We start from the raw sequence: 24,524 nt of genomic DNA, 5'->3' as shown, positions 1-24,524 counted from the left end.
TGCAACTGTGGTTTCAACCCCTGCAAGTTCCCGTTCATCTGAGCCCACTGTAAACCACGCCTAAGATGTTAAGCTTCATGAGGGCTGTCTGTAACTCAGCACAGAAAATGTTTTATTTGTGTTTATTTCTTTATTAGCTGTCCTTATTTTTCACTGGTGTCCTCTTTAGTTTCAATATGATCATGACATGTCATTATGTTTTCTTTGTGGTTTTATACAAATGTGGAATATGGCTCTGATTTCTCTGAGGACAAATTGCAAAAAAGCCTGTGCTGTGATATCGTTTGAATGCATCATGCAAAGCATTTTGAATGGGTACGAAATTTGCTGTACAAATAAACTTTCCTTGGCCATTGCTCCACTATCACACCACTGTTTATGAATTTCACTAGAGGTTTATTTTTATTACTTGGCTGCTGTTTGCATACACCATAGATGGTTAGACTTGTGTTTCACACCACTGACAACCAAACTATCCCAAATAGACTGGAACTGTTAGATACATACACAGCAGCACAAGACACGATGAAAAGGAGACATGGAAAGAACATGCAGGAATGAAGGAGGGAAAAGAAGGTGGGTGAAGAAGAAAATGTCATAAGAGGAGGAGAAGATTATCTAAGCTTGACTCATATCATCCCTTAAACCTACGTAAACTGTAGCCTATATCCGAGTAAAGTATTACAGTAGCCTACTATGATCGTGTCCTATGGTAGAGTTTACTATGAGTATCACTTTCTAATAAGACACCCTTTAGCAAGGGTTATCAAGTTTTAACTTGACCTTATTAATGCTTAATGAATCATTAACAAATCCGTTATAGATTTGTTATAAGAAAATGAATAGGGAGAAGTTCTGGGTTGCCTGTAAAAATTCCTTTTGACTAGTTAGAACATTTGACCACATATTTCTAGGAAAGGGCTCCAGACAATCTGGAACCAAAATCCTCTACTTACGATGTGATGTTCAAACCCTTTATTAATTATTTATTAGTAATAACTGGTACCTCTTGCACCTTGTTAATAACACATTTAGGGTTGCCAGGTTGTGAAAAAATGCAGCTTTACAATATATTCTGTTGTTGTATTTGTTGTTGTTTTAGTAAAATTGAGATTGTAATTCATTAGTAAACCCTCATGGGGTTTTTCACTTTCTGCAGACACCATGGCTTATTATGATAAGCTATCATTTAAGGAGTGTCTTATTAGAAAGTGGTACCATATGGGAATCCCATGAGCTGATTGAGGAGCAACAGACTAAACATTTATAACTGCATTCTTGACAAACAGAAAGAGTACACGTTGTTAATAAAGTTGTTAATAAACTGATTAGACAGATTTTGGTTCAGATCGTCTGCAAACCTTTTAAGTGGTGAGTTCGAAAACTGGCAACCCAAAACTTGTTGTTGTTATGCCCTTCATCTAATCTATAATACATTAATAAATTGTTATCGTTTAACCGTTAATGAAACCATTACAACTCGTAAACTCTTTATGAAAGCTGTCCTTATTTAAAAAGGGGAACCAAAGTTTTTTTACCAAAAATCTGTAAAATTCAATACGAGTTGTGACAGTCTGATTTACCACGAGCCAATCGCAACATGGCCTTTACAAAAAAAATCATCAGCGACCCGCCGTGCAGCTGTAGTTAACATCTTACTCACATGTGGGGGCACTGAACAGCCCAGTAGTGTTTTCTTACATAATTACACTGCCACTAATTGGCGGTTCGGCCGCAGATGTATTGAGCCGACCGATGATTTTGCTTGCTGCACCTACACGCTGTGGGCAACCCACGAGCAAAGAGAGAGAGCTACGTAATCTGTGTGTGTGTGTGTGTGTGTGTGTGTGTGTGTGTGTGTGTGTGTGTGTGTGTGTGTGTGTGTGTGTGTGTGTGTGTGTGTGTGTGTGTGTGTTGGAGACAGACAGACAGACAGGCAGCGGAGCATCTCTTCTCTCGCATCAGCATCACGGGGTTTAATCGCTCTTTCTCCATCGCCGAGGCGTGGGAGGCGTCTACTGTCAAACCTGTGGAGCGTCTGTCTGTCTGTCTCACTCTGTCTGTGTCCGTCTGTCTGTTCAGCAGACAATACTACACGCACGGTCGTTAGTAGTAGTTGTAGTTTGGAGACAATAAACCGGTTCGACTGCTCTTTGGGGGGAATCTCCGCTGTCATCCCGGAAGACTCATCACAATCTCGCTTCAAAGGAAGTTGAAGCAAACAGGTGCGTGGAGCACAGCTCTTTGATTTCTTGCCTTTCTACTCGTAATATATATTTTTAATTCTCTATTTTGGAGCAGCCTCTACACGATTTGTTTTTCCCTATCGCACTGCAATACAATAGCTCAGTTTCTATTTATTTATTTCTTTTATTGAAATTGATAGTAAATCCATTCATGGTTTCGCAGCTGGGCTGAAACCAATTCCTACAGGTGGGATTTTTCAGCAGAGCTGCTTGTATCAACAGCACACATATTTCAGACGGTGATATTGGCTTGACAAACCAAAGAAAAGTAGGGCGGTGGCATCGTTTTGTGCGTGTGTGTGTGTGTGTGTGTGTGTGTGTCTTGTCACTCGTTTTAACACCGAGCGCCTCACTTCATCCGGGAGTGCCCAGATCTCATTGCGCCCTGTTTTGACATCCTCACAGCTGTGTGTTATTTGGGAGCCAATCAAGCAGCCATGGACGCGTTTATGAAGGGTTTCTCTAAAGCCAAGGATGGGGTCGTGGCAGCGGCGGAGAAAACCAAGCAGGGAGTGACTGGAGCAGCTGAGATGACGAAAGATGGGGTTATGTTTGTAGGTGGGTGCTGAGAATTAATTTGACTGATGATCATTTCATTTGAAAATGGGACAGAAAGCTTTGAAAAGTTATTGGTTAATTATTATTATTATCAATTTAATACACAATTCTGAGCCTGTATAAAACTGGGTATTTTGATCATTTACTGTATTCCTATTTTTGACTAATTGAGCTTCACCTGCATTTCCTTTCAGGTACCAAAACGAAGGATGGAGTCACAACAGGTAACAGCACACATTAATGCAGACGTAAATACATCTGTTCCATTCCCATGTTGCTCTGAAAAATCAGAGCATGAATTTACACATTTTGCAACCAGCCGGTCATGACAGGATTTTTACACAAGTACAGTAGATCTTTGACATAAAGGCAAAAAAGAGTGTAATCTAACTGGATCCTCTGGCGGTCAATAAGAGAGATGTACTGTAACTCTGCAGGTGAGTAAGTGGCATATTTCACCGCCTGACTCAACACAACCGTCCTAACTCCCTGTGGGCCATGTGTGCAGGCCTTGCCATTTCTCTCAAACATAACAAGCAGAGAAGCTGAGGGACACTGGCTGCTGTAGGCATCAAGGAAAATGGCTCTACATTGTTGGCTTTACATTATTAGAAGTATTGTTAGTGTTTAGGAAGCTGGGATTATACGAGAGAAAAAAACGGATGGCAGAGTGTTTTATAAAAAGCCTTTAAATAAGGGAGGATGGATGGTATCATTTCTATCAGTGGGACCAAGTGGCTTACATTAGACTCATGATCTGATAATCTGCTTTCCCGACAAGCAGAGATGTTGCCCTGTAAGCAAAGAGCAGCTGAGTCATGATTAATTATTATGTGTCACACTGTTGGACTCCATTGTGTTACAGCACAGACCATTGGGTCTCCACCTTTTTGGCTTGTTGACGCTTGTGACCCAAAATCATCAGCTGTGTATGTCTACCAATTGTGAACAGACAGAGATGTGTTTTTTTTTTTCGTTGTTTTTGGTCTGACGTCTTAAAAAGTGCTGACACTTACATTTATCCAGTAATTTGTTGGAAAAAAGAAAAGATCAGTGGAAATTTATGAAAACAAATGATTATTTTGGGTCCTGATCTCCATGTTGGGAATCACTGCTGTAGAAAACACCAACACAAGACAATAAAACAGCAGCTTTTAGCACAGTGTGACCCTAAACTGAGCACTTGTTGTAAAAGGATCGGAAAATGCATTTATTGTATGCTAACAATATCAATGTTGACTGATGTTTTAGCCTTAATTCAACAAAGAGGCCAAGCTTATTTTATAAAATTTTACAAAATATCAGTAAAACAAAAAGTTTCCATAAAATTCATAGGAAACAAATGTGAAACCAGAAGTACTGCTATGCAAAACCACAAACGAAACAATGCATTGCTCAGACAATAAAAGGCGGGGTGAAAGTCAGTGTAGAAGGGTTTTGAAAGGAAAAGGCCTCCAGGCTGTTCCTGAGGACTTTCAGTTTACCAAATGATATTAGGTATCTGGTTTTAAATAACTCTGTAGGGCGTTTGAAGAAGAGGCAGCCGAGTATTTGATAACACTTAGAACTCTGTAGAGCTTCCATTACATTTTACAATAACACTAATGCGAGAATAGGAAGAAAACAGGTAAAATAACAAACATTTTGGAAGCTATTTAGTGTTTCATCCAGATTTATCTCAATGCTACAATGCTACTCTATATTCAAAGTACTATTTATGAAGTGAGAGTAGTAAGTCACTAAAGGGCTGCACCGCTGACATTATGTTTCCTTCCCATCACTGTGGAAGCTTTGAAATCCAGTTTTGTGAGATGTGTGTCATGTTTATCTTTTTATGCAAGCCAATCCTCACAGGTATTGCGACTCTTTAGAGATACACCCTCCTGAAATGCCCTCCCCCTCTCTCCTTCTTTTGTGACTTCAGTTGCAGGTAAAACTGTGTCTGGAGTGTCTCAGGTGGGTGGAGCGGTGGTTACCGGGGTTACAGCTGTGGCCCAGAAAACTGTGGAGGGTGCAGGCAATATTGCTGCTGCCACCGGATTGGTCAAGAAGGATCCAGCCAAACAAGTAAGAAAAATGCCTTTGATTTAAATTAGAATCGAAAATAAAAATTAATTTTTGGTAATTAATTAGAATACTTATATATACTCTGTGTGTTTTGACTTGACTTAAAATGTTGTTAGTTTTAATTCTGCAGTTCTTGAGCTGTGGTAGAAGCATCTAGAATAGTGTTCCCCAGTGGGCTTTAGTTCTGACAATGACAATATGCCTGTTCAATATCTTTATGGACAGGCACTAAAAATAGTTCATAATACAACTGGCAGGTTTGGTGGGCTGAAGTTGTTAGCCATTGCTAAGGTATGATTCAAATCACAGGGTAATGTCAGGAGAATGGGAAGAACAGACATTATCCCACGGTGGTTAGCCACAGTGCTAACCTTGTAGTCACACCGGCAAAACAAAATGAGCTGATTTCACGTTACACATTTAAGATAGCAAAATGAAACTTCTGGCCCAACATAGGCTTGGATCTTCAGCCCAAGTCTGGCCTATTTGCTTCCACATCTGGGCTGGTTCCAGCTGTTATCCTCCAGTGTTGGATGACTTTTTTTTGTGTGCAGCAGAATCGGTCCAGATGTGGAAATAGCATTTAACAGTCATGCTATACGTGGACCGGACTTGGGCTGTGGAACCGGGCGTATATCGAGCCAGGAGAAAGTAACAGGCCAATGTGACAAGTGTTCGCCAGAATAATTTTGCTATCTAGCTCCTATAAAATTAGCTAAATAAACTGTATTAATGTTGATATCGGATTTTATTTTGATGGAATTGGTGATCTACCTGCATCCACTCAGTTTGCCGATATCTCTGTAGTTCTTTTCACCAAGTGGTATTGATGGTGTCAAAAATTCCTGATACGTCCAAGTTGGAGGCTAAAATAAATGCACCGTAAATGATATAATGTGAACGCAGCATAATATAAGAAGTGCTGAAGTGACAGGACTACTTGTTAATTTTGACAGTCTTGTCATTTGCCATGACAACATCTGGAGCCACGAAAGAGAGACTGCTAATGCTAGCTAGGTGCCTCCAGTGTGGGAAGAACACAACACTGAGTGTGCGGGAGCTGACAATGACTCAGCAGGTGTTGAAATAACATGAATAAAAAGTGACATCAAGTGGGAATCAGTGTTAACATGAGTAAGTTAGCATCTTCTATCAACATGTGTAGGCTATACACGGCTATGACGTGCTCCAGTCAATAGGGCAGCATTAAAATTGACACTGTGTTTTGGCAAACACACTAGCAACGGCGACCCTCGCATATCGTTCAACTGTTGCCATGGGAAACATACAGGCTCGATACTTAGACACTTTTTCCACGAATATGTCCATGGAACAGTTTTATGATTTCATCATTATAAAATTTCATTATATTCTATATTTCCTTACTGAAGAAGTGAGAAAAATTCAAATCTCAGTTCAACTTTAATGCGACTAGACATGATGAATGCTTACTCTTCTCCTCAGACCTACCAGTATAAAATTAAACACGCCTTTAGAAATGGTGGTTTGCAGCACAGCACATCCCTCCATTTCATGCCACTGGCTGTCGGTTATAAGTCTCCACCGTGTCAAAATGGCCTCCTGACCTTGAATCATTTGCCCTCTCTTATCTTATCTGCTGTGTGTGTTTCTTCTCTGAAACCAAAGCCGTTACATATTGTTAGCTTTTCCTGCATTGTTCATCAGTCAGTCTGGCCTTCGTTTGTCCAAAGGAGGAGGTAAAGGCAGTTTACCGTAGAAAACAATTTACTGCTGCGACACTCAAACAAATATGAAAAATGATTCTTCTTTCCCCTTGTCAGTGGGTTCTTTTACGCTACATTTTGCTGTCTGTATCTTTCTATTTCACTCTCTCCTTGTCTTTAGCTTTATTTCACTAGCTCTTCGTGTAGATTTTTGTAGATACAGTCAGGGTCGTAATTTGGGGCTTAAGCAATGTGGGAGTCTACAATTTAAAAATTCAAGAGTACAGATTAGTTACAGGATGATTTTAGGGCGTATTACTGTACATTTAGCATTAAAATAAAAGAAATGAAAGAACCGTGTATTATTTTACATGTTAATCACATGTGGAGCACACTGCTTTTCATATATTTCACATTTGATCTAAGGCATTTTTTCCGCATGTAATATTCACATTAAAAACCACATGTGAAACAACAAGAATTCATGGATTTTGCATGTGCTACGGGTAAATTTAACAACTTTTGCCACAAAAATAAAATAGCAAAAGTTCAATCACTAGTAGAACTGTGGAGCAATGTTTTCACAAGTAGGTCTCTTTCATTTACATCTAATGCATGCATACTTGATGATGCAATACACACTCATCACACATAGTCGTACTGTAATGTGCAGGAAAGCGCTGTAATGACGCAATAAGGTTGTGATGAAGAAGACTGCTGTCAACTGCCATGGTTGTGAACAAGGCAGGTTTCAAAATATTCACAAAAATCTACTTTAGGAGGAAGGAAATGCATTCAACACTTTCTTGTTTGTTTACAAGAAAACCTTGTGAGGCACCTTTAATTACAACTGGCGACATGTGAAAGACTTTCACCCTAAACCACTACTTTCTCACTTTTACTCAACACCAGCTCTTACAAGCGCAGGAACTCTTGAGCATTCAAACTAGACAAACTCTACGAGGGACAGACGGTCCTTGTGCTCATGCTCTGCTTCTTTTTTTTTTTCTTAACTGAAAAACACTGCTTTCGCATGTTTTTCATATGTCGTCACACAGTAGCAGTCACACTCCCCCGTACTTCCTCTGTCATACATCTGTATTAATAAGGTGTTAAAATTGGATGTAATTCTGAGGGGACGGTTAAATTTGCCTGTAATTACCCTCTTCTCTCATAACTTCGCTGAGAGTAGCAGGAAATGATAAGCCAATCAAATATTTCCCCGGGCAACGCAAACACTTTGTTGAATGTTTGTTGTGATGCTCGAGTTCCCATCCCTTAATTAGTGATGAAACACAAGGGAATCAATAACAACATTTTTGACACCAAGCGATAACAGAACACACGCACATACGCACATGCACATCTTCAGCTCTGCTTTAATTTGCTGTGATTAGTGAAAAGTTCATTATAAAAAGATAAGACAACAAAGAAATGATCGAGTTATTTTCCTGCCAGTGGCAACAAATGACACCTGAACAAAATGTTTTTCAGCAGCTCTTTCACTGAGGCAATCAACAAATCTTCTCCCCAACTCCATCTTTTTTTTGCCCTGCATGCATTTGATTTCCATTATCAAAAGATGATATTTTCCCACAAATACCCAATCAAATCCTTTCATCTTTCGTTGCAGTTGTGTTATTAAAGGCAGCTAGATCACTAATCGTGATATACACCCTTAGGGATAAAACAGTGATCAAGCTCCACCAGGAATGTGATCAGCCTCATTATGAGGAACCCTGACGAGCCAAAAGCAGAACAGACAAACAGATGGACAAACGGGGAGGTTGTGGACTGACTGATGGAAAGATGGTGGACTGACTGATAGAGGAATAAACCCACAGATTTTTTAAATCTTGGTATTCCCAGCAAGAGACTGACATGCAGACAGCAGCAGATTGTCCTCATTCAACCATCATTCCCATGTGCTCAGCCATTAAACATCATTAATATTGATTTCATTTTAAAAATTGATGCCAGGTTGAGAGAGCCCATCAAAGATTGTCTCCTGTGACAGACACACACACGTACACACAAGCAAACAGAGGATGGTGGCATGCTGAGTCTTGATTAATCTCTTCATCTGGTCGTTTCACCAATTCATCAGCTGCTGGTGACTCATATCAGGAGACACAAACGCCAGAAAGGTAGAAGGAGATGAAAATGACAATGAGATAGCAGAGCAGACAGAGTGGTGGGCAGAGTGCTGGACAGCAGAGGAGGATACATGACAGAAAATAGAAAATCGTCTCAACAAACACGTCTTATTGCTCAGATCTTTTCAGCGCCATGCAATAAAAGAGGCCGCTGTATTTCATATCCCCCAGGAAGCAATTTCTGCTTGAAAATTGCTCTGAAACAACACAGTAATCGTAGGTGAGGTGTTGGCTTTGATTTTGCTTTGGAAGATTATGGTTTACACAGACATCTCAGGTTTGATTTGTCCTAAAAAAAAAAAAAAAAAAATGACTGAACAAATCTTAAACTTTTGGCCAAAGTTTAATCTGACCACAGTAAATAGAAAAGGCGGTGTTTATTGGCAGACTGTGGTCCAAGAGTGTGTGTGTGTGTGTGTATTTACATAAGCACGCGTTTCTCTGGCTCTGCTGGGTGAACAGATGGGAGACTTGATGGGTGGTGTTAAATGCAACAGCAGGAAGAGTAGGTGCAATAACTGGTTTAAGGTTATGTCAGCAGCCGGCGAGCGCATCACACACACACACACACACACACACACACACACACACACACACACACACACACACACGTGCACACATCAGCTCACTGTGACCGCTCCTCATTAAGGAAGGTCATTTTAGTGGCACGGTGTAATCAAGGCATCCTTTTGAGCTCGACCAGAGAGACGTCACCCACCTTCTTCATTAGCGCTTCATGCCTCGTCTCTTTCTGAGCTGCCCACTCACTCAAAATGACCACGATCATAATGACCGTTATGAAATGAGTGCAAGTTCCTTTTTAATGTATCAGGGGACGAAGCGAGAGTGGGGTGAATTCCGTGTGTCGTTCAGATTCAAGCTTAGGTGTTCTTCTGTGGGTTTATCACAAGTTGTCCCTGTTGTAAAGGCAATGACAGTTAGATGTGCCAGAACCAACAAGTCCCAGAATTACACAAAGAAGTGTTTTCTGATCTGTCAGTAGGACAACATCCTTTGTAAGTGCCTTCCAAAACTGTGACAAATCACAGCTACAAAACAGTTTTAGATCTTACACCACCAATTATTGCTACATACTCAGCATTAGCATTAATAACTGTTTACTTACCAGTCTAGAAGAAACGTTGCCAGTTCAGCATCAAACTTCATTCTGTCACTCACCAAGAGCTGTGTCCTGTGATGGAAAGCAACACCGATGTTAACTCTTGTCTCTCTCACGTCTCTTCTTCTACTGAAGTTAGCATGCTAAGTAGCTAACCCCGGCCCATCTCGTCACTTTCCGATAGCAACTCACAGTAGGCTCCAATCTGCCCTGCACACTTAGCGCTGCTCAGAGGATGTATTATAATGTCTTGCCTCCTAATAGCAACGATGGACAAAGGTCTTGTCAAGCGACAATCCCCACCACCCGCTGCATGACAAAGAAAAGAACTGAAACTTGGAGCTGGAACCAAACATTTGGCAGTGTCCTCCAGAAAACAACTAAATGATTGTTTGATTATTAAAATAACTGCAGATTGATTTTCTGTTGATCAAGCAAACGATGATTTGACTAATTGTTGCAGCTCAATCTGTGTCTACTCTTTATTTGTCCACAAGAAACTGTTGAAAAAGGCTTCTCAAACGGGTCAGTATAACACAAAAAAAAGAGAGGAGCGGTGTGAAAGAAAAAGTGGAAGGATTTAAAATTCTCAGTATGTGCACAAATACAAGCACTTGAAGGCACTTTTCATTGCGCTCTTCATTCCATATTAAATCTTCTCAGGTTTCTGCATTCAACAGCCCCTCTCCTTTCTTCTATTGTCTGTTTCCACATTATCCATTCATTCTTTTTGTCTTTTTTTTCAGGGTGATGATGCCCTGGCAGCACAGAACGTGGCAGAGTCACCGGTTGATTCTGACCCTGCTGATGCTACAGAGGTAAGACTGCAACTGGCTGATATAAAATCTACAGCTGGTAATGTGAAGCTGCATCAGTATTTCAACATGAAAATGAATATATTACATGTGCACATATTCAGCATGTTCAGTGACAATATCTACACAGGAGAAAATTGACTTTTCATTGTCTCTCAGTTCAAAATCTCAGGGAGAATGAACAGATCAAACCTTTGCTATATTTACGTTTTTTTCAGATGAGGCTTTTAGATGCACCAATTTCCCTTAAGACATTATAAACATAAATGGTACTTCTCTTAGTTGAATACCCTGCTTTTGAAACAAAATCAACATTTAAGGGTGAAGGAGTTTGAGGAAAACATTAACCTTTAAATTATTTCAACATTTTTTAAAAGTCATTTAAACGTTTGTGTATTGTACAGCATTTAGTGGAGGTTTATATCCTAAATGCTTTCTAAATTGGACACATTTTTGGTTGGATTGTCCTCTAAACATCGGAAGAATAATATTCCAAAGACGAAAAACAAATCATCATTTCTCAGGTGAAGGACTGACTGAGGAATACATAACCCGTCTTAATGGTTGTCGCAACATTACCGTCACTGGTTTACACAGTTTCTGAGATTTCACAGCTTCATGCCATATGGAGGAGTTTCACTCAAGGTTAAAATGCTCCCATCGCAGGAAGTCATTTGCATAAAGGACAGGGAATTCACAGCCCACCTCTTGTCCCTCTTCTCTCTCAGGAGGACACCGACGACTAAACTGACTGAGAGCTTCACAATCAAAGATCAATGACCGAAACATTCCATGTCGCTCTGCCAAGTCCCGTTGTGCCTCGTTTTGGTCCTTTATGGAGTCTGTGCCCAGCGTCTGTGGGTGTGTGTGTGTGTGTGTGTGTGTGTGTGTGTGTGTGTGTGTGTGTGTGTGCGTGTGTGTATGTGTATGTGTATGTGTGTTGTTATGTATGTCTGTAATGCAGTATATGTGTAAATGTAGAGAAACAGAGGTGCTGTGTGAGTGTGTACATGCGTGTGCCTTCAGTCCTGAAAGGGACCTCAGGTGTGTGTGTCGTCCGTGACCAGCTGTCATTTACAGTGACTCCCTCCCACTGAGAAGGACACCTGGTCGTTGTGTGTGCGCATGTGTATGTGTCTATATGTCGGTTTTCCGTCAACTGTGTGGTTATGTCAATAACTCAAACATGGAAATATACCACAATTTACCACTTCAAGCACCTAAGTGTCTCTATATAAATGGAAAAATTGACAGTGATCTGGTTGAAATGGAAGCATAATGATATTCTCTATTTTTGTCTGTATACTGTCACTGTTTATAGCGGTGGACTATGGAGTGCTAAGAGCTATATGTGCATTCGTATTGTATTTTTTAAGTTATCACTGCTATAACAAATATATCTCATACTGAATGGACTTTTGAAAACCAAGAGCATGTAAACCACTGTTCAGCTTAATGGCTGTGATATGAATTAATTTGGATTTAAGTGTTGAATAAAATATGTAAAAACTATGCGGTTGTTGACGTTTTCTCACTTTGCTCAATTATCTTTACGTTCACATTTGGGGTCAATAGAGTGCAGAGCCACATGCTAGAAAAAGACGAAAATAAATGGTGCAATTGAAGAAAAATCAAAACAACTTGTTGGAACAAGGCAAACGTGTAGGAATCTCTAAACCATAATTAATGGTTTAAAGTATGGTGACCAAGGAAACGAGGAAATATGCTCCAAATTAAAAAATGTTAGCACTACAACATTTCAACTTTTTCAAATGTTTGGCCATTTGCAGCTATTTCTTGTTATCAAGCCATTTCCCTTATTGATTGTGTTTTAATTGTTGTAGATGTTTTAGTGTTTGTCACATTTGTCTGTCTGACTGCGCTTTTGCATGTTTTACAATTTTGTAGCATTTTTTAATTTTATCACATTTCCTCAATGTTTTGTGCTTTTACAAACAATAATCAGTGATGGGGATGTGATATGATGTGATATGATGCAAATGATGATCCTGGTCAATGTTTTTGCTGTCTACTACTTTACAGATTCATTTACTATGATAAATTTAGTGTTGGATAAAATAACTTTTATTTAATTTTCCTCATTAGACTGCATCTTATTCTCTTTTTGACACACTGCACATTTAAATCCTTTTAATATCTCTTGATGTTTATTTTGAGTTTGAGTTTAATTATAAGTCAATCTGCGGATGACATCACACACATCCCTAATTTAATTAAAGATCACATTGTTATTAAAGAACATGTGTGGACATCTGTTTTATTTTAGTTCATGAGCACATTATGACGCCTGATCTCAGCTGGATGTCACATCATCTTCTCCCTCTTGTTATTATCTCATGAGACAGGAGAACAAAAAAACAGCCAGTCAATCCCCTGATAACATCAACAATAATGTAAGTGTGTGTAAGTGTAAGTGTTAGTGTTAGTGTGTAAGCATGCATGTGTCACCTAGTTGTGAAACAATCATCTAGGAGACAACATGTACCAATAACAACATGTTGTTTTAAGGATTTCAATATCTTCCAAGGATTTTAGTAATAGAAGGATTTATGATTAGATGTTCTGTTTTTTGGGGGTTTTGTACATTTTCATCAGAGGAAAATATGTCTTTTGGCATTTGGTTTAAAGAGAGTAATAATCCTGCCTGTAGCCACTGAATCAGCCGGGGTGTTATTATAATAAAGCATGTCGGCCTTGACTATGTGCTGTACGCAGCTGTCCAGCCAGCTGCAGGCTCTACAGTGTGTGTAATAACAAAGAGGAGACTTAGACGTGCACTTACAGAGGTCCGTCCTTGCACCCAACTCCTCCACTATTTTTCCTCAGAGAGACAGTTCTGCTCCATTTACATCACGACCACCAAATCCATCAACAGCTTCTTCCTGAAAGACGTCATCAACGTTTTTTTAGACCCACAGCATCTCACCACCTGTAACGTGGTACACTGCGTACTACACATCCATCTACAGCTGCAGTATCTTACATATCTTTCTTACATTGTATAATATGCTACTTGTCAGCAGGTATAGGTAGCACACAATCTGTGTATGTGTACACACAAAAAAATAAACTGCCTTAGAGTTAAAAAAAAAAAACACTAAAAAAACAGTGTAGTCTACTGAATATGACCTCACTCCAAAACACGTTTAAAGCTTAACAAAGTTAAGTTTGTTAAGCTTGAATCACCTAAAACAGTTAATATAAAGGTCAGTACTCATTTAATTCACATTAACTTTTAATAATTAATTTAATTCTTAACTCCTCTCTTGCATTTCTTACTCATGAAGCCTTTGTATTTTGTCTGCATCAGAATATTATTTTTTCATCCACTCTTATTAATGTCCACACCTGTCCGCAGCTGTTTCCTGGAACATCCCTGCGGTCCAGAAGCAGCCAGTTAACTCCTTGTTGTTACTGTTCTTCATAGTTCCCTGCAGAGAGCAGCTGTAATGACAACACAAGTTTTGTATTTTGGTTTGTTTCATAACTTCATAATTTGCATCTATGTGAAGAATCCTGATGTGATTTGACTGTTGAGTCCTGGTTCAACTGCAGCTTCACTTTTATAACACTACAGAGTGATATAACATATTGAACTGATATGATGGATCACAGTTCGGTGTGTACGGGCAGTGACAGGCTGAGTTCGAGGCTCCGCAGGCATTAGTAAAGAGCTTAAATTAAAGGTGATGAGAGAAGTCATTGATGCCCTGACCAATGATAAAGGAGCCGTTGATATTGAGTGGGGATACCTTGAAGGGAAGGTAGGGTAGGTAGAGAATCTGAATGAGGCTCCTAAATGGTTGTAATATATACATATATATCAAAGGACATATAATCAAGAACAATCAAAACATTTAAGATAATGGTGCAAGGACTTGAATTAAAAATCACTCCCAGCCGTTCTTTTCAGTTTTCCAGTCTGACTGCTTCGCTTGGCGTCTCTAGAGGAAGAGGAAATGATCCTGTGAGAACTCTGTCAAGATGGTCAAGAATGGCACAGTGCAGAGAGCTGAGCTGAGAAAATGCATCAGCAGTTGATGGCTGAGGCTGAGTTCCCTCAGGTAGCTGCATGATGAAGAGGTGGCCGACCTCCTGAAGCACACCGAATATTTAAATGTCACTGCAGGGCCCGGTGGTGACGGCCTGCCTGCAAAACACGCAAGCAGATATTGATGCAGCAGCTGTCCACAATGACCGGGGGGGGACTAAAAAGTGACACAAGAATAAGTAGGACAACCTAAAGACTTGCTATGGACGAGGTGAGCATGTGAAACAGCTGACATCATCTGCTGCATATCATGCTGAACCTGGATGCAGAGACTATCACTTACAGGAAGAGATGAGGTGTCGTCACTGAGGCTGCAACAGGTGAGATGATTTAAAATGTTGCAAAAAACTTTAATATTACCAGTAAAATCAGAATCTCATCTCCTTACTCCCAACCAGCATCAACCGAATAACAGCACCAAAGCCATCTTGTAGTGTTGCAGGTGTCTAAATGTCAGCCCAGGCTGCTGAGACCTTTAAGTCGAGGGTGGGGCTATTTTAGTACTGAGTAAACCTTTGGGATTACTGTTGTATAATAAGAGCTCCGTATGTACCCTGAGCAGCAGCAACAGCTACACAGAGAACCACAGATCTTCCAGCACAAACCACCAAACTTTAACCAGCTCTTCCTGTCAGACTAGTTAAACCATTCGTGTAACTCGTGTGTACCAACTCACTTCCTGTTTGAACTCTTTGTCATGTGAATAGCAGGTGATAATATAAGGCATGTTGGATGTTCAAACTGTCATATGGTGAAGCCTCTGACTTTGTTTCTAAAATGAACCCTTGGACTACATTAACCCTCATATCATTGACAGAAAAATATGTGCACTGTTGACTGAATGTAAGACACCATTATTAAAGATATTTAAAGTTATTTATTGTTCCTGTGTTTTAGCGCAGTGTAGAGATCGATTCTGGTGGGAAAAAAAAAGGGGAATGGAAACCAAATATTCACTGCTTTGTTGATTGACACTTCCAACAACAGTATCCACAGACACGTCAAACGCCTACATCAGAATATTTGACAACTTGGTGTGCAATCCTGACAGCTATTTCTCAAACAGTATAAAAATGTGTCCTCGTGATAAAAGAGAATCTTTACAATTCCGAGTTCCTCAAATTTCAACCTTGTACAAGCTGTTATTCAAAGCCGAACAGCAGAAGTCCATATGAAAAAGAACAGATGATGGAGACTGAAATTCTGCACTTCACTTCCTCTTCTTCCTCTTCAGGGCCTTCCACTCTCCCTCCTGAGTGGCCAAGCTGCCAAAGAGCTCCTTCACCTTCCTCTTTCTCTCTGCATCTCTGTAACACACAATGCAGAAAAGGTTAAGAGGCTTTCGCCAGAAAAGCGTTTTGTTCACTTCCACATGGAGGTTTCAGTTTTATCCACACCTGTTCATGACTTCATTGAGCTTCTCTCTGGCCAGGAAGCGTGAGTCCTTCCTGATCTCCCTCAGAGCGCCCTTGAACTCCTTCTTGTATTTGTGCTTCAGTCGCTCCCTCTCTTTTTCCTCTCTGCTGCTGCCACGCTTCTTTCCATAGTCCAGCCTGACAAATATCAAAGGTGTTGGAGATATTAAAACAGATGCACTACCAGAAAATTTTGTGTTTAATCCTAGCTTTTGAATGGGGCAAATTTTTCAACATCGTTAAAAACAGGCTTTTAATTCCATTTCATTAACTACTTACACTTCAACAATCTTGGGTGTGAGCAGCTTCAGAGGAATCGGCTTCTTCTTCTCAAAAACCAGCGTACTGTGAGTCACAGGGGCACTGCTGATGGCCTCCAGGATCTCACTGTGAAGCTCCTGCAACAAACATTAGTACAAACATAAACTACAATACATCTACAAACTGAAAAATAGTGAGAGACTAACTATTTCAAGCCCATCTGCGACAAACCTGAAAAGGCTCTGGTAATGTTTGGGCTGAGAGATGTTTGGAAAGCAGCGTTCTGATTGGCTGAAAAATTTGTGGAAAGCATGTGAGGTCTTTGTAGAGCAGGCAGCATCGCTTCACCAAGTCCAGGCAGTTAAACAAACACATCAACCTGTGAAGAAATACATGAACATAGATGAACATCTCAGTCTTATTATTTGCTTTTTGACTCATGGTTATTAAGAACAGAGCCAGCACACACATAGAACTCGCCATAGAAAATGACTCTGATCACCCCTCAAACTATTCTTCAACATTACTTCTGTCTGTCACTATTGCTGCATGAGCTCAAATTATAATACATGCGTTCATCTTTACACATTTAGATACACTTTCACTTCAATTCAGTGTACACTCACTGTCCCCCACCTCCCCTCAGAGGAATGCTGTATCACCCTGGCAATAATTACCACAGCTACTACGCTGTTCACACACACAGCTGCTGGTGTGTGTGTGTGTGTGTGTGTGTGTGTGTGTGTGTCACTGTACGGCCTGAAGGAACACAGATATTAGAATATGACTGGGCACCAGGTGTGAGGAACAGGAGTCACATGACGTGTCGTGTTCACAACAGTGTGGTAGAGACTGGACTGGGTCAGACTGCTTAAAGACAATTTACTGAACGGGTATTTAGGGTTACAGCGAGACCCGGTCCTGCTCATGATGGATTAAAACAGTCTGTATAAAGCGCTGCTTTCAAATAAATACACTGGATAAACTAGTGAATACTTTCAGTTAATTCAGACAAATTATTTTGAATTTGATTATGAATCTCGTTAAAAGATACTATAAGTTTATTCCTTGTGACTCAAGTACAGCAAATAAATGACATTAAATGTCTTTCTAATATAACCACTTTGGAGTCTGAGTCACTGTTTTATAGCACGTTACAGGTATTAATTTTAGTATAGTACAAATAAAAATGTAATTCTCATAAACTGTGCACAGCCATCGTTCGCTGAAGCCTGTTTGCAAGCTTTGCTTTGTGCCCACACACCAGCTGCCGTGTGAAACCATGCTGGCGACTCAAGAGAATCACACGAGTGGATGTATCAGCTCTGATCCATGAAGTCTCTACAGGTAAACAAACTGCTTATAGGAGAGATCTGTATGAGTGCATGTCAGCATGCTTCAATTTCGTCCTCACAGAAGATGAGCTTGACTTTTATCACTTCCTTGAATTAATCAGTCTCACTTCATCTCTTCCTTCCCGTCTCACCATTTCATTCTTCAGCATCTTATTCTGTTCCAAACTGAACATGATAAGCTGTGATCCCCCTTCCTCTCTTCATACTGGGCCTATAATTTTCTCCATGCAAGTGTTCACTCCTGTTGTTACATGGTATTCTTACATAGATGCACTCTGAGATCTGATGTTTCTGAACTCCAAGCCTCCAGAGGTCAGTGACACACCATATTTACATTTGGTGGATCACTGATTTTTATATTAGACCGCTTTATGTTCCCACTGGTTTTAACCCCCTCGTCCATTTATATAATAGTATAGATAGATAATTTGGCTCCCGGTAAAAACCTCCTGAACGACTCACCGTTAAGGAACCCAAACCAGGAGAAGCTTACCACAATGGTGATGAAAACAACAACTCTATATTGATATTCATATTTTAAAGTAATATTAAACTTTTTGCAAACTGACTGAAATAACATGTATACCACGTCACACTCCTACCTGTGGTGATCTCTGTCAAGGTCATTTTTGAGTTCAAGGTGTTGGACAGCAGACAGTGGCAGGTCTTTCTTGCTCCAGCTCTTACAGGACTCGGAGTCTGACAACACCAGCAGATCACTGTTCTTCCCTGATGGCCTAAAAGGCGGCACCACAGTGTAACCTGCAACGCAAAGTCTGTCAGTTCTGTTTCCCCTTACAAACGCTGGCACCAAAACATGCATGACAATCTTGTGGAAATGTGCTGTGACACATCAATGTGCAGCTACCTAGAGAAGCCTTGTCCTGCACGGCCAGGTGTAGTGTTCCAGCCAGAAAGTTGATGAGCTCTGGCAAGAAGCGTTTTGAAAAAGAGACGTACTCCACTGCCAGACAGCACAGCACTAAACCCGACATTACATCCTGTAATGATCTCACTGGACACTGAGGATGTACAAATCACAGACAGGTATGATTATGGAATCAGTACCAAAAAACAATCATCCGCTCACCCAGAAAATCTGTATTACGATTCGCTTCAGTATAAATGCCATGTAAACACAGAGTGTTTCAAGAAATCGGTCTAACTTCAGAAAGCTGTTCTAATCTGGAAACAATGTAATTACACACATACATACATACATAAATATACACTTGAAAACATATACACTTGAAAATGTCTGAATTGTATATGGAGAAAAGCACAAAAAGAATAACAACTAAGGGCTGGATTCAGACCGAAAGAGAGATGGTGAACTCACATTAGAAATAACACAGATGAAGTAACACACACACACACACACACACACACACACACACACACACACACACACACACACACACACACACACACACGTGGTAGGTAGGCAAGAACAAACCAAACAGAACAAAAACAGCTTTAACAACACAGAAAATAACAAAACACACTGAAGGCTGTGTGTACCTTGGTGAGAGTCTGGCTCATGTAAAGCAGGGCTGGAGTTGTAACTGGATGTCTGAAGTCTGAGGTAGGAAACAGCAGCGCTGTCACCTTCAGGTAGACAAGCTTGAAACACAAAAACACACACACATTAAAAAAAAAAAAATAAAAAAAAAAAACTGAGAGAGTGCATGACTCCCTCACTTTTCAAAATCCATACCATTCCAAAGTACCAACAACTGCAGACTCAAAAATGATTTAACAACTAGGGCTGAAACTCTTATTTACTTGATTAATATTAAAAATCATCAGCAAATGCTTTGCATCAAATCATTAAGCATTTGATCCATATGACTGAATTACCAAAAACAAACAGCAAATCCTCATATTTGTGAAACTAGAACTAAGAGATACATGGCATTTTGCTTGAAAAATAACTGAAACGCTTACAATCGTTTTACCAAAATAGTTGCAGATGAATCCATTAATTGTTGCAGCTTTGATTTAAATCCTCTAAAAATCTCTATACATCCTAGTGAACAATTAACATCTTTATCGTATTCACAGCAACTAATACATACCATGTCCAGCGCTGGGAAAGCAACATGTCCTTTGACCTCAATCACCTCCTCCATGCTGTGACCAGCGTCTCCGAGGATGCTCTGCATGGCCTTACAGGCTACTTCTGGGAACATCTGACACAGAGCGTACAACTCGCTAGAGAGAATTTAAGAAAACAGGAGTGAGAGATGAAGAAACGCAGTTGGATTTCAGTAGTAAATATTTTTATTTAGTTGTGAGAAGGAAAAGACTTTTTCTGGACTCACGGTATAAGTTTATCTACGGTGGTGAGGTCAGGTGGACTCCTAGTGGTCAGTTCTCCAATGTACTCCAACAGAAAGCCAAACAGTTTCTGAGACAAACATAAAATAAGATAAAATAAAATAATTTTGTAACCTGAAACTGGTTAAAAAAAAAGTGTGATACTTGTTTACTACAATAAAGCCTATTCCATATTGTACCTGCAATTTGAGCTTATTGCCAACAGCCAAACTAGGGTGGTTGGACTTCTGAGTCCTGGCCACGATGAGTCGCTGATTGTCAGGGGTGTGGCCAGAGAGCAAATCTTTCAAATCGGTGTAGCACTCTGGAGCTAGAGAAACAGAATGAACAGATTGGGGAGGATGAATGGTGAGGATGAATACTCATCTCATCTTCACTCAGGATACTTACAATGTCTCTATTTGAGATGAATATCAGAAGTAAACTCCCAAAGAAAAGAAATCTACTCAAGAATTAAACCACCTTTCTTTTAAAAAATATCTATTTGTGTGTGTATTTACCAGTGAATGTGTATGGGAGCTCTGCTTTAGCCGCATCCTGCTGGGCCTTCAGCTCCTCTTTGCTCAGACTTTTCTTCGGTTTTGTACTGGGCTCTTTATCCTCCAGTTCTCTCTCCTCATCCTCGCTTTCTTGCTCAGAGTCCAGATCAGAGTGGCCATCTTCTTCTTCTTCTTCTTCACTGCTGCCCTCCTCCCCCTCCTCCTCATCATCTTCGTTATCTTCATCTTCATCATCTTGCTCCTCTGCCTCTGATTCCTCCTCCTCACCTATCTCTTCCTCTTCTTCATCTACATCCCTGTCCTCGTCAGACTCCTCCCCAAGGTTCCATTTTCCATCCTAGACAAATAAAAAGGTAAATGAATAAAAAAGGTTCTTTATTGAGGTAAAAATCAATGAAGAGTATTCCAGAGACATTAACCCTCAAATCCCACAGCTTGTGGTGTCTCACACCTGATAAGAAAGGATCTTCTTGTCATCTTTATCCAGGATGAAGCCATCATTTAGGTCATCAGCAGACATGTGGATCTGACTCTGTGCACCTTCCCCGACTTCATCTCCCATCATCCTCCTCAGACGGTCAGCCTGGAGAAAGCACAGAGCAAAAATAAATCTACTATGACACACAACATCAAAACATGTCAAAAATAAAGTTTTCTCTGAGGGAAAAATGTTCAACAGCAACCTCGCACTGAGCGTGTACCTCTAGTTTCTGCAGCTTCTCCCTCTCCTCCCTGGCGAGCTCCTCTGGGGTTTTCATCTTCTCTGAGGGCTGAGCCTTCATCTCGAAGCCGAGCTCTCTGACCATCATGTCGTACTCTTCCAGCTGGAAGAGAGGAAGCAGAATGACAACAAGAACATATTAGGCTCTGGCACTGATCTAAAGAAAGCACAAAGTGGAGGAACAACAACAATTTGCTGATTGATTGGTGAATCCCTACCTTGGGCTTCTCCTCCTGCTTGTCAGCATTTTCAGCTTTTGGCGTCTTTTTCACCATCAGCGCCTGGATGTTCTTCCAGTCCTGATCCAGCTTCTCAGTCAGCTCCTGCGCCTCCTCTCTCTGCACCTGCCGCTCGCGCTGATTAAGAAACCAAAAGTTAATCATCTGGACCAAGCCACATCTCCTCAAGACAATCACTACAATCACCAGCCAGTAAACAGCCATAATCCTTTGTAAATAAAATCAAATTTCACAAGATAGTTTAATACATTTGTTAACATGTGTGTCCATCAACAGGAGTGTGTTACAGGTCACCTTTTCCTGCTTGGACTTCTGAATGAGCTCTTCAATGAGTTCCTGCCTGGATTTGGCCCTCTGGTTTCCCTCCTCCTCCTGCTGCTCCCCAGATGTCTTCTTTCTCAGGAGGCCCCCTCCTCCTCCTCCTCCGAAGTGGGAAGCGGTCAGCTCAGCTAGGTGAGAAAGAGAGAGACTGTCACTATTATGTACCAGCTCTCTCCACTTTAATCACATAAATATATGTAAGCATCTGCATGCAAAAATGTAATTTAAGTTAAATTAACTTAATAAAAAGTTAATTTGGCATTTAGACTTGGACGATACTCACCAGACAAAAGCCCTTTTTCTTCTGATTCATCATCACTATTCACAAGGTCATTGTATTTTTCCATTTCAGCCAGTGACTGGCCATAATGAGTCAGCTCTTCCTCCTCGTTCAGGTTGTACACATCCTTCTTATCATGGACACGCTGAGATAAAATGTTAAGTCAATGCATTTAGTTACAGAGCAAGATAAACAACTTAATCAACTTTTTTACAAGTAGTCACTTTCTTAGCCCAAAGGAAGAAGTGCAGAAAATCTCTGCTTAGTCTGACCGGTGTTTGCTCTGTTCAATTTGTTCTTATGTGTATATAATGTATGACAGCACAATCTGCTGCATGGAAGATGAAGTACAAAAAGAAAGTGACGGAACTGCTAGAGCTACTGCTTCACTAGAAGTCTGAGTATATGATCATTTCAGAAGGCCAAAGCTATAGACTAAAGTCAAAGCAGGGAAAAATGAAGCATTAGACAGTAAATACTACATCCATTTTCATGTCAGGACTTGATGTCTGTTGTATCCTTCAAGGTAATTCAAAAGCGTTATCACACCACTGACCTGTCTCTCCATTGCAAACCTCTGCAGGATTTTTTCTTCTGGTGCCATCTTGGTGTCATACTCTCCAAAGCGTCTGTCTATGAATTTATTGGACTTGCTCTTGTGTTTGTATTCCTTCAGGAGGGTCTCTTTTCTCTACAGAGAGAAAAATTGCAAAAACACTGCATGTCATTCCTGATCAGTCACACTGACACACTAAGATCCAACAGGCTGCAAAAAAACTGATTATTTATTAGTTACAAATTTGAGTGTAACAAGAGTTAAGTCAAGGCTATACATACATATATACATACAAAGTCATGAAAATAGAAGAAACATTTAGTTAAGTAAGCTGATTCTACTTGTGTCCTCACTTCAACTTGTACTTAGTTTTGGCCATGGTTCTTTCTGTCTTTACAAATTTCTCAGTCCCTCCTGCAGAAAATCCCTCTCCCAGCAAAATGCTGTGAGCAAAAGGCTTCACAGCACAGTGTTAACAAAATGAGTTTTTCTCTTACCTTATTAATGGCTTTGGATCGAGACACACCAGGCAGACCCACATCATGCTTGCTTTTCCTCCCCAGAACATCAAATTTCTTCCTGTTAATTTTCACCTCAAAGGGGTTGTTTTTGATCTCAGTAGAGGTCTTGGTCTTTCGGACCTTGTCGGCAAGGCTCCTCTTCTTAGGTGCCTTCCCCATCTGTGGCAAAGTAGTAGAGTGATGAGCTAACATTACTGACATTACAGTGTCATTGTTCAATGTACAATGACAGCTTTTACATAATATCCAAATTACTTGCTGTAACGTACAGTGTTTTATATTACTATCATTGTATATTCACCCCTTTCGTTCTATATTTAGTCTGTACTCCATTTCTATTTTATCTTTTTCTAGTAACTGTCTATAATTCAGTCTTTATATCTTTCTCATTGTTTTTAGTTATTTATTTTAAGTGACTGCTGTAACACTTCAATTTCCCTTTGGGAATAATAAAGTATCTATTTATCCATCTATTACAGACTCTGGTCATCAGGATATATCTATCCGAGAGACTAATATGAATCAGATCATCTTTTGTAACTAATTTTTAACACACCTACTGAATCAAATTAGCCCTAAATAACATCTCCCCTAGCTAACATTAGCTAAGTGAGCTTTTTAGACTACCACAGACAAATACGTCTGACTCTAATATACGCAAAGAAAAAGTATGAAATTGAATAAAAAATTAAATGACTAAGGCAAAAAGTGGAGGTGCTTTATAGCTAACTACCTTCGATATGAACCAACAACAGTTTGTAAACACGGTAACATTATCAAACCGGTTTTGTTTACCTTTCAGTCGAGTTGAGGAGTCGAGTTATTAAATCCAGGCGGAGGAAAACATGGGGCACTGAAGCTCTGCCAAAGCTTAATTTAACGAATAATACTTAAATATTTCTCTATCCACGTTGTTTTACTGAGTTTCCATTTCCAGCGTGCACAGACTGGGGTCAAAGTTGAAATCCAACTTGTAGACAACAGCGACTTCCGGTGTAAGATTGCCTACAGCGCCACCAACATACATCCTTCAAAATAAAGCAAGGATTATATACAAAACGGGGTATAATATAAAGCAGCCTCCAATAATCGTAGGCAGCTGGCCTAATGTACAAAGGTTATGTAATGCTACCCTTAAAATGTCCAAATTTTAAAGGCTTGGCAGTTAATGGCAGCCATATAATATCTTACTGAAGTCAGTGACACTGCACTGCTTAGCTTCAGACTAGCCTTGTTTTCCACAAGTTAGCAGCTAATGCAACTGACATGTTTTCATTTTATCTTACCATTAAATTC

The 24,524-nt window shown here is 40.1% G+C and overlaps 2 protein-coding genes across 3 annotated transcripts; one reads left to right on the top strand and one right to left on the bottom strand.

The window, feature by feature from the left end:
* Positions 1 to 506: 506 nt before the first annotated feature.
* Positions 507 to 12,159, top strand: LOC111664732 (uncharacterized). Of its 2 annotated transcripts, none has more exons than XM_023419447.2 (6): positions 507 to 576; positions 2,652 to 2,804; positions 2,999 to 3,028; positions 4,729 to 4,871; positions 10,579 to 10,650; positions 11,376 to 12,159. In XM_023419447.2, the coding sequence occupies exons 1-6, from the start codon at positions 558 to 560 to the stop codon at positions 11,391 to 11,393; spliced, it is 435 nt and encodes a 144-aa protein (XP_023275215.1). In that variant the 5' UTR covers positions 507 to 557; the 3' UTR covers positions 11,394 to 12,159. The 2 variants fall into 2 exon arrangements, with proteins under 2 accessions (XP_023275215.1, XP_023275216.1); XM_023419448.2 differs by lacking the exon at positions 507 to 576 and adding an exon at positions 1,968 to 2,225.
* A 2,889-nt stretch (positions 12,160 to 15,048) lies between these two features.
* On the bottom strand, positions 15,049 to 24,201 carry nop14 (NOP14 nucleolar protein homolog (yeast)). The gene is made up of 19 exons (XM_023419665.2): positions 24,024 to 24,201; positions 23,205 to 23,387; positions 22,708 to 22,842; positions 22,155 to 22,296; positions 21,845 to 21,999; positions 21,530 to 21,667; positions 21,292 to 21,414; positions 21,042 to 21,173; positions 20,591 to 20,927; positions 20,270 to 20,400; positions 20,075 to 20,160; positions 19,829 to 19,964; positions 19,272 to 19,373; positions 18,619 to 18,772; positions 18,353 to 18,512; positions 16,627 to 16,774; positions 16,414 to 16,532; positions 16,117 to 16,272; positions 15,049 to 16,026 (listed from the first exon to the last, which is right to left on the bottom strand). Exons 2-19 carry the CDS (start codon positions 23,385 to 23,387, stop codon positions 15,930 to 15,932), a joined length of 2,634 nt encoding a protein of 877 aa, XP_023275433.1. The 5' UTR covers positions 24,024 to 24,201; the 3' UTR covers positions 15,049 to 15,929.
* Between the last annotated feature and the right edge of the window lie 323 nt (positions 24,202 to 24,524).

This window comes from Seriola lalandi, unplaced genomic scaffold, assembly GCF_002814215.2.
Source record: "Seriola lalandi dorsalis isolate HSWRI2012SDOR001 ecotype SW California unplaced genomic scaffold, Sedor1 jcf7180002054606, whole genome shotgun sequence".
Classification (NCBI taxonomy): domain Eukaryota; kingdom Metazoa; phylum Chordata; class Actinopteri; order Carangiformes; family Carangidae; genus Seriola; species Seriola lalandi.
This window is presented reverse-complemented; position numbering and strand designations above follow the sequence as displayed.